General features: G+C 44.3%; 1 protein-coding gene across 1 annotated transcript; it reads left to right on the top strand.

Annotated features, from left to right (window-relative positions):
• Positions 1–3,657: 3,657 nt before the first annotated feature.
• On the top strand, positions 3,658–9,802 carry LOC127191358 (hyaluronan synthase 1-like). The gene is made up of 3 exons (XM_051148426.1): positions 3,658–4,464; positions 9,035–9,260; positions 9,666–9,802. Exons 1-3 carry the CDS (start codon positions 3,769–3,771, stop codon positions 9,800–9,802), a joined length of 1,059 nt encoding a protein of 352 aa, XP_051004383.1. The 5' UTR covers positions 3,658–3,768.
• Positions 9,803–10,627: the final 825 nt, after the last annotated feature.

The raw sequence follows: 10,627 nt of genomic DNA on the forward strand, positions 1-10,627 counted from the left end.
TTAGCCGGACAGTCTGAGGTTGGTCTCCTCAACCCACATGGTGGAAAGAGAGAGCCAGAGCTGTCCTCTGATCTAGACATACATGCCACGGCACATGCACTGTGACACGCAAATGCTCACACATATACACAAAGTAAGCAAAAAAAAAGTGTGATTTTCAAGGAAAAAGAGAGAAAATTAATTTCAGTCATTTATTTGGCCCAGCCTAGTGCTTGAGAAGACTATAAATTTTCCCAGCAAACAGGAGACAGTACCATTTGAGAACATTGTATTGTCCGCATTGCGTTCTTTGCCAAAACTACTGAGCCTTGGCAGTCTGCTCCAGAGCCAGGACGAACAGTGGGTAAATGAGTAGTGCAGTGTTGTGGCATCACACTCAGGTTAAGGACACTGGAGTTTTGAACTACATGTAACTTTCCTGCTCCAAGAAATATTTTTGTTTCTCTTTTAGCTTTAAAAAATTACAAATGTAAAAATATATTTATTTGTACATTGTAGTGGGAATTAGTATACTAACTACTAATGTATTCTTAAAAGTATGATTGTTTGCGACTGACAAGATGGCACAATGAGCAAAGGTACTTGCGGCTAAGCCTGATTACCTGATTTGTTCCCTTATGTTGTGGAAGGAAAGAACTGACTCCTGACTTCCACTCACACACCATGGCATGCACATACACACAAATAAATGAACAAACAAACAAATGCTTTTGGACCAGGATTGTTTTAGGGACCACAGATGTAGCTCAGCTGGTAGAGTGTTCAGCATGCATAAAGCTCCAGGTTCAATCTGCACACCAAATAACCTGGGTGTGGTGGCTTACCTCTGTCATCATTAAAGTTAGAGGCAGAAGGACCAGAAACCCAAGGTCATTCTCAGACACAGTGAAGCCAAGCCCATGTAACCTCGTCTACAAAACAAAATAATCATTTCAATGTTTTGTCAATACAAAATATTAATGAGGCCTCTTGTTTTCTTACCCAACTCCAGATTAAGACTGCAAAATACACTGTATAAGGAGAATGGTTTATCCAGGTTTAGATTTTTATAACATTTACAGTTAAGAAGAGAAGATTCATGTATTACAGTTCCTCAAACCATATTTACAAGGTTTTTCAATAAGCGAATGGGACTAAATGTAATATTCATCTTAAGTTATGTGTTTAAATTACGTATTCATATTTAGAAAATTCTGGGGAATGAGTTGAGGATCTCATGCAAGACTGGCAAATGTTCTACCACTGAGCTTTACACCCACCACCTTTTAACTTTTTTTTTTACATTTATGTTATGTATTGTGTGTGTGTGTGTGTGTATGTGTGTGTGTGTGTGTGTGTGTTTGCTCACACAAGTGTGGAGGTCAGAAGACAACTTGCATGAGTGTGTTCTTTCTTTCCTACACGTGAGGTTTGGGGATCAAACCGAAGTCCTCAAGCTTGGTAGCAAGTTCATTTATTTACTATGTCATTTTGCTAACCTCTTTTTTTTTTTTTTTTTTTTTTTTTTTTTTTTTTTAATTTTGAAAAAGCATTTCGCTAGGTCAACCAGGATGGCCTTGAACTTCAGACCTTCTTACATCATTCAGCCTCACAAGTAGCTAGACTGGAAGGCCTACAGCACCAGACCTGTTAGTTTAATGTTTATGAGTGTATGTTTTGTGTGTGTGCGCTCAGCTTCACCTATTCCTGTGGCGGTTGGAAGTCAACACTAGTGTCTTCCTCTATCTCTTCTCCACGCTCCTCCCACACCCCTTTTAAAAGAGGGTTTCCACTGAGCAAGCAGGTCACATTTTCAACTATAATGGCTGGCCAGGAAGACCCAGGCATCTACCTAATGGCCTCCCTGGTGCTGAATTACAGATAGATGCTCAGTTTCTTTGTGTATGCTCACCCATCTCATCAGTCTGTTGGTTTTAAATTTTAAATTAAGATTAGAAACTCATACAGACGTCTTACTGGTTGTTTTTCAGCTCTGGTCAGTGTTGGCTACATTGTGTTGATAACTTAACCCACAAGTCAGTCGGGGAGGGAGGAGCTGGTTGACTAAGATAGAGGAAGCATGGCAGCTAGACTGTGTTTGAACTCTAAGTCCTCTGCTTACTACTGGCACTCCAGTAGTAAGTCTGGAGAGGAATTCACCTCTTTGAGCCACGGCAATAAGACTCACTGCATCCCGGTGCTGCAGGAAAGTGTCTGGTTGTGGAAGTTGCTACTTACCCATCTTATGGATGAGAAGACTCTTTTCGGCCTCCACTGACATGCAAATGCACATGGCCCTGCCAAGTACTGGACAATGGAAAGGGGGCACAGCAAAGCCTTTGGGAATTCAGAGATGCAATTCTGTCACCTGTGGCTGCTCCTCTGTCACAAGCTTCTGACCACCCTCATTTTGCTATATATACCATGACTGCAATGCTGTCATTGGGGGCTCTCCTGAGAGGGGAAACCAGTATAGAAAGACTGATTAATGACTGTAAATCCTGGTTCAACCCCCATAATCTTGGTATACCCTTGGGCCGTTGCATTTCTGTGCTCTGCCTGGAAGACGGGTGTGACAGCAGTACTTACCTAGGGCTGGAGAATAGCTCAGTTGGTAGAATGCTTGCCTAGCATTGTTCGATCTCCAGCACCACATATACTGGGCATGTGGTGCATGCCTGTCATCCAGCACTCCAGAAGTTGAGACAGAGGATCAGATAAATCCTAGTCATCCTTGGCTACATGTAGACCAGGCTGGGCTACAGGAGTCCGCGTTTCTAAAATAAACAAGTTCATATAAAGGGTTAAAACAGCACTTAATAACACCATTTTTTCTATTAACCGTTTAGTACATGGTATTAGTGTCTTGACACAGAGAAAAACTTTCTTTGTGATGTCATTCTTAACTTTACTGCTTTTTTCTAGTTTTTAAAATTACTTTTTTTTGTTTTTTTTTTTTTTTTTGAGAAGGGGAGGCCAATACATGTATTTAATCAGAGAACATCAAGTTCTCTGTGGGTTTCAAGGATCAAAATCAGTTGTCAGACTTGAGGCATTAACCCACTGAGTAACTAACACCAAACAGAGGAAAGCCTGGGAAGTTGCGTTGTGTGGTATCCTTGTACACAAGAGATGCTAAAACTGGGGGAGGGAAGGCGTAACAACTTACTTTAGAAGACAACAAGTAAAGCCTGGCTTGCTGGCTCTTACCCTGTCTTCCCTGCACTCGGGAGGCTAAGGACTGGAGCATTGGGCATTCTAGACCAGCTGGGGCCCCCTTTATACTAAAAAGGGACGAGGGACTAATATAAATGCGGTGCTCTGGGTATCTTCTTCATAAGAAGTCCTGGCTTGGGGGGGGGGGTGGAGAGAGAGAGGGGAGAGAGAGAGAGAGAGAGAGAGCGAGAGAGAGAGAGAGAGAGAGAGAGAGAGAGAGAGAGAGAATGTCTCTTCGGTAAAAAGAACTTGCTATCTTTGCAGAGGGCCTGAGTTTGTTTCCCAAAACCAACTGACTCCATGATTGCCTTTGACTTCAACTCCAGGGCATCCAATGCCCTCTTCTCGCTTTCATGTGCACCAGGCACACGTAGCACTGACACACATGCATATAAACAACCCCCCCACACACACACACACCACAAAAATAAACAAATAAACCTTTAAAATATAAGATATATCATTAAAAAGTTCTGAGATGTCACCGTGCAGCTTAGGAGGGAGTTTACCAAGAGTAAAGTCATCTCCGGGAGGCCCTCAAGGCTGATCCTTCTCCTTTGCTTCTCACAGGGCATGCAAAAACCCTCAGAGGCAGCGCGTCGCTGCTCCAGCCTGTGCCGTCGATTGCTCACAATCACCTTCGCCCTGCTCATCCTGGGCCTCATGACCTGGGCCTACTCCACGGGAGTACCTCTGGCATCTGATCGATATGGCCTCCTTGCCTTTGGCCTCTATGGGGCGTTCCTCAGTGCGCACTTGGTGGCACAGAGCCTCTTTGCTTACCTGGAGCACCGGAGGGTGGCGGCTGCTGCGCAGCGAGCCAAGGCGAAAGGACCACTGGACACGGCCACAGCACGTAGCGTGGCGCTCACCATCTCCGCCTACCAGGAGGACCCCGCGTACCTGCGCCAGTGCTTGACATCGGCACGTTCCCTGCTGTACCCGCGCGCGCGGCTGCGTGTCCTTATGGTGGTGGACGGCAACCGTGCAGAGGATCTGTACATGGTGGACATGTTCCGAGAAGTTTTCGCGGAGGAGAACCCTGCAACCTATGTGTGGGACGGCAACTACCACCAGCCCTGGGAGCCCGCAAGCACAGTGGGTGAGGGTTCCTACCGCGAGGTGGAAGCAGAGGACCCCGGGCGGCTGGTGGTGGAAGCACTGGTGAGGACGAACAGGTGCGTCTGCGTGGCGCAGCGCTGGGGCGGCAAGCGCGAGGTCATGTACACAGCATTCAAAGCACTAGGAGACTCCGTGGATTACGTACAGGTGAGTGCAAGGTTCTTCTGTGTCCCTTGTGTGTGATCACACCCTCCACTTCATAAAGAGTAGGTGCACCACAGGCCTTGGGAGGTATAGGCAGGAGGAAGTTCTAAGTCAAGCTTTCAAGATTTGAAGAAATCTCTTCCTGTCTTTATTTAGTGAAAAGATTTTTTTCTATAGCTATTCCTGCTTTTTATCCATCCTCCAATAGATCATGCATTCATTTCTTCAATGTCGAGTCAATCCTGTTTTCCCGTGTGTGTGTGTGTGTGTGTGTGTGTGTGTGTGTGTGTGTGTGTGTGTAAGTCTGGTATCCAGCTCTATCACTCTCCCCTCCCTCAATCCTTTGAGACAGGCCCTCCACTGAACTTCAGTCAGAAAGCCCCGTGACCCTCTTGTTTACACTCACACTCACACACAGCACTCACTATTTTACAGGCACATGCAGTCACACTTAGCTTTTGACAGGGATGCTGAGGATTCACATCTGGGTGCTCAAGCTTGCACAACAGACACTCTTATCCACCTAGTCATCTCCCCAGGCTTAAATAATTTCTTCTTTCATTACTCACCACACACATTCAGACAGAAACTCTAATTCAATTCTCTCATCAACAATTGATGAATTGATTTAATATGGACATTTAGTTAATCTATCCATACATTTGATATGATTTCTTTTTTTTTTTTTTTTTTTTTTTTTTTTTTTTCCCCTTTTGGTGTGATTCTCCTTCTTTCAAAGGTACATGTACACACCCAAAACAGGGCTCAATCACCCTGTTATGATGACAAAATATTGTAGCCAAGCTGCTCCTGATGGATCAGGGCCACAGACCAAACTCTGGAGCTGAACTATGACCCTGAAGGGATGTTATAGAGCATATTTAAAGGACAAACCACAGGGTGTACAGGGTGGGCTGTAGCACTGTCCAATCATATTTTGACATAACGGCTTGAGCAAGGGAGTTTCCATTGATGAGAAAAGAAGTAGGTCCCTGGGCCTGGGAACATGAACGTGTTTGACTCCGCCAGCAAGATGGAGAAGCTTCCCTTGAGATGTCCTTACAAGTCGTCCCTGAGATTCAGATAACTGTTTCTTCACAACAGGCTGTTCAGCTATTGAGAAGTTCCCAGTTCCCATAGGGCCTGGGACTTTGAACTTAGTTTCTCCCTATGATTAAATGGAATCTGAAAATAAAATGGTAGTACTTAGAATAAGTTTCTTTTGCTTGTACCCAACAACTCTATCCATTTATATGCTTGTTGCTGTGACAAAATACCAGACAATGGCAACCTAAATAAGAAAAGGTTATTTTGGCTCACAGGTAGAGGGCATAGTCCATGGTGATAAGTAAGGCATGGATTCAGGAGCTCGAGAAGCTGATCACACGGCTCCCACAGACAGAGAAAGGGAAGTGAGGCCCCGCTAGCTGCTCCCACAATGACCCACTTCCCCACCAAGGCTCCACCTAGTAAAAGTGCATAACCTTCCAAAACAGCACACCAGCTATGAGACCCAAGTGTTCAAACAGATGAGCCTGTGGGGGACATTTCACATACAAGCCACAACACTGAGTGAAGAGAACCATTCCCTTCTTTCATTTATGGAGCCACTGAAGACAGAAGGAAACTCGTGCAACTACACATTCCGTTAAAACAAAGATTCATTCACTGAACCATTCATCCACTAACTTATCCAGGCATTCAATATAATGTTGATTAATTTCTTCATGCAATATGGAGCTTCTTTCCTTCCCCTTCTGAAATCCACCTGTATACATCCAGTGTGGACCTCATTCGCTTATTCACTCACGTACCATTTTTGTGCAGGGGTTTGCTCTTTCCTCTCTCTTCCTCCTCCTCTTCCTCATTTTCTTTCATTTTCCTTCCTTCAGTGTTGAGATGTGTGTCATCCATCCATCTATGATGTGTGTCATCCATCCATCTATGATGTGTGTCATCCATCCATCTATGATGTGTGTCATCCATCCATGATGTGTGTCATCCATCCATCTATGATGTGTGTCATCCATCCATCTATGATGTGTGTCATCCATCCATCTATGATGTGTGTCATCCATCCATCTATGATGTGTGTCATCCATCCATGATGTGTGTCATCCATCCATCTATGATGTGTGTCATCCATCCACTATGATGTGTGTCATCCATCCATCTATGATGTGTGTCATCCATCCATCTATGATGTGTGTCATCCATCCATCTATGATGTGTCATCCATCCATCTATGATGTGTGTCATCCATCTATGATGTGTGTCATCCATCCTCTATGATGTGTGTTATCCATCCATCTATGATGTGTGTCATCCATCCATCTATGATGTGTGTCATCCATCTATGATGTGTGTCATCCATCCATCTATGATGTGTGTCATCCATCCATCTATGATGTGTGTTATCCATCCATCTATGATGTGTGTCATCCATCCATCTATGATGTGTGTTATCCATCCATCTATGATGTGTGTCATCATCCATCTATGATGTGTGTCATCCATCCATCTATGATGTGTGTCATCCATCCATCTATGATGTGTGTCATCCATCTATGATGTGTGTCATCCATCCATCTATGATGTGTGTTATCCATCCATCTATGATGTGTGTCATCCATCTATGATGTGTGTCATCCATCCATCTGATGTGTTCATCCATCCATCTATGATGTGTGTCATCCATCCATCTATGATGTGTGTCATCCATCTATGATGTGTGTCATCCATCCATCTATGATGTGTGTTATCCATCCATCCATGATGTGTGTCATCCATCTATGATGTGTGTCATCCATCCATCTATGATGTGTGTCATCCATCCATCTATGATGTGTGTCATCCATCCATCTATGATGTGTGTCATCCATCTATGATGTGTGTCATCCATCCATCTATGATGTGTGTTATCCATCCATCTATGATGTGTGTTATCCATCCATCTATGATGTGTGTCATCCATCTATGATGTGTGTCATCCATCCATCTATGATGTGTGTCATCCATCCATCTATGATGTGTGTTATCCATCCATCTATGATGTGTGTCATCCATCCATCTATGATGTGTGTTATCCATCCATCTATGATGTGTGTCATCCATCCATCTATGATGTGTGTCATCCATCCATCTATGATGTGTGTCATCCATCCATCTATGATGTGTGTCATCCATCTATGATGTGTGTCATCCATCCATCTATGATGTGTGTTATCCATCCATCTATGATGTGTGTCATCCATCCATCTATGATGTGTGTCATCCATCTATGATGTGTGTCATCCATCCATCTATGATGTGTGTCATCCATCCATCTATGATGTGTGTCATCCATCCATGATGTGTGTTATCCATCCATCTATGTGTGTCATCCATCCATCTATGATGTGTGTCATCCATCCATCTATGATGTGTGTCATCCATCTATGATGTGTGTCATCCATCCATCTATGATGTGTGTTATCCATCCATCTATGATGTGTGTCATCCATCTATGATGTGTGTCATCCATCCATCTATGATGTGTGTCATCCATCCATCTATGATGTGTGTTATCCATCCATCTATGATGTGTGTCATCCATCCATCTATGATGTGTGTCATCCATCTATGATGTGTGTCATCCATCCATCTATGATGTGTGTTATCCATCCATCTATGAGTGTGTTATCCATCCCTCTGATGTGTGTCATCCATCTATGATGTGTCATCCATCCATCTATGATGTGGTCATCCATCCATCTATGATGTGTGTCATCCATCCATCTATGATGTGTGTCATCCATCCATCTATGATGTGTGTCATCCATCCATGATGTGTGTCATCCATCCATCTATGATGTGTGTCATCCATCCATCTATGATGTGTGTCATCCATCCATCTATGATGTGTGTCATCCATCCATCTATGATGTGTGTCATCCATCCATCTATGATGTGTGTTATCCATCCATCTATGATGTGTGTCATCCATCCATCTATGATGTGTGTTATCCATCCATCTATGTGTGTCATCCATCCATCTATGATGTGTGTTATCCATCCATCTATGTGTGTCATCCATCCATCCATGATGTGTGTCATCCATCCATCTATGATGTGTGTCATCCATCCATCTATGATGTGTGTCATCCATCCATCTATGATGTGTGTCATCCATCCATCCATGATGTGTGTTATCCATCCATCTATGTGTGTCATCCATCCATCTATGATATGCATTCATCCATTCATTGTGATCACTAATATTCTACTGTCTTAGTTTTTATTTTTCATGTTGCTTTGAGAAAATACTCTGACAAAAACACTTTTAAGGGACAAAGGGCTTTATTGGCTCATACTTCAAGGTCTGATTCTCATGGAGGGGAAGTCAAGGCAGGAACTTGAAGCAGCTAGTCATATTCCATCCACAGTCAGGATGAATGCTTATGTTCAACTCACTTTCTCCTTTTTATATAATTCAGGATTCCAGAAAGTCAATGGTATAAACAATCTACAAGCCCTTCCAAGCACCAGCCCTGTATAGGGTTCTGGTCTAATTCTGGTGCCTTCTTCCTCACAGGTCTGTGACTCAGACACAAGACTAGACCCCATGGCACTGCTGGAGCTTGTGCAGGTGCTGGATGAGGACCCCCGGGTGGGGGCTGTTGGAGGAGACGTGAGGATCCTGAACCCTCTGGACTCCTGGGTCAGCTTCCTGAGCAGCCTGCGATACTGGGTAGCCTTCAACGTGGAGCGAGCTTGTCAGAGCTACTTCCACTGCGTGTCCTGCATCAGTGGTCCTCTGGGTGAGCGAAAGCAGTCCTTGGAGGGCTTCGGGGGTGGGTGACAAGGGACAAACAGAGGCAGAGGCAGGTTAGAGTTGATGGCAAAAAGTAGGGCTGGGGAAGTTACTGTAAAAAAGGTTGTGGAAGGGAGTGAGATGAGTTTGGAGTAGAGATGGGGTTGAACAGGGCATTGAGAATGCCATGGCATTGTGGGGGTAGTGGTGTCTTTACAGTGTGTGGTCAGGTAACAGTCATGTTGGGATGGGCAGAGAGTTAAGCATAAGACTAGAGCAGTTTGGGGGGGGGGGGGGGAGATGGTTAGAGACAGTCTGAGAACAGGCTGGAGATGATGGGAAACAGAGATGAGTTAAGAAAAACATTGGCCACTTCAGAGGCTGATGCTTCTGTCCTCCTCACTTTACCTAGGCCTATACAGGAACAATCTCCTGCAGCAGTTCCTGGAGGCCTGGTACAACCAGAAGTTCCTGGGCACCCACTGCACTTTTGGGGATGACAGGCACCTCACCAACCGCATGCTCAGCATGGGCTATGCTACCAAGTAAGTTGAGGGGACCAGGTGATCAAGCGTGTGAGGATGCCAGTGAGTGTCCCTGAGACAGACACACAGAGAGAGAGAGAGAGAGCAAGAAAAAAAAAAATAGCAACTGCCTATTGTTTTTAAATTATTTATATTAGTATTATATTATCAGTAGGCCTGGCTAGCAATCAATTAAGACACAGACACTTGTTATATTTTTAAATAGCCTTAGTTAACCTGGGGCAGGGCAGACATTATTCCTCTAAATTACTTCCCATAGTGGGGCAGGTATCATATCCCATGCCATCTACTTCCAATAATTTCTATAAAGCTAACTCCCATCCTTAATCCCAAATACTTGCTAATGCTCTTGATTTGGGCTGAATTGTCCATCCATGCTGGTCTCTCTTCCATCTAACCCATGGTGGCCTTCTAATCCTCTCCTCACAGGACCCTCGGGTCTTCTTTCTTCTTCCTCCTCTTCTTCTCACAATCCTATCTCTCTCTCTGGAACCTTAGCCACACCTGTCTCCTCTGCCCTGCCCAGGTGGGATGGCTTTTTATTAATCAAAAGGTGGATCACAGAGACAGCGAGCAGTAATTAGCATCAAAATACATTAGACCATCCCCCAACAACGGCCTATGGAGGAGAGTGCCTGATCTCCATTAAGCACACTGGAGAATTCTTTCCGTGACAATATGAATTTGGTTATTAAGTCTTCCTTAGATGCTGCAGAGGCCCAGCAGTAGGCAAAGAGCACATGAATTCCTTCTTGCTCTGGGAAGAGAATATATCTATCAGGTGTGGCAACCTATAAAATGTTGCATGACTTTTCCTAGGGAAGAGGTG

The sequence above is a fragment of the Acomys russatus genome, chromosome 7 (assembly GCF_903995435.1).
Source record: "Acomys russatus chromosome 7, mAcoRus1.1, whole genome shotgun sequence".
Lineage (NCBI taxonomy): Eukaryota > Metazoa > Chordata > Mammalia > Rodentia > Muridae > Acomys > Acomys russatus.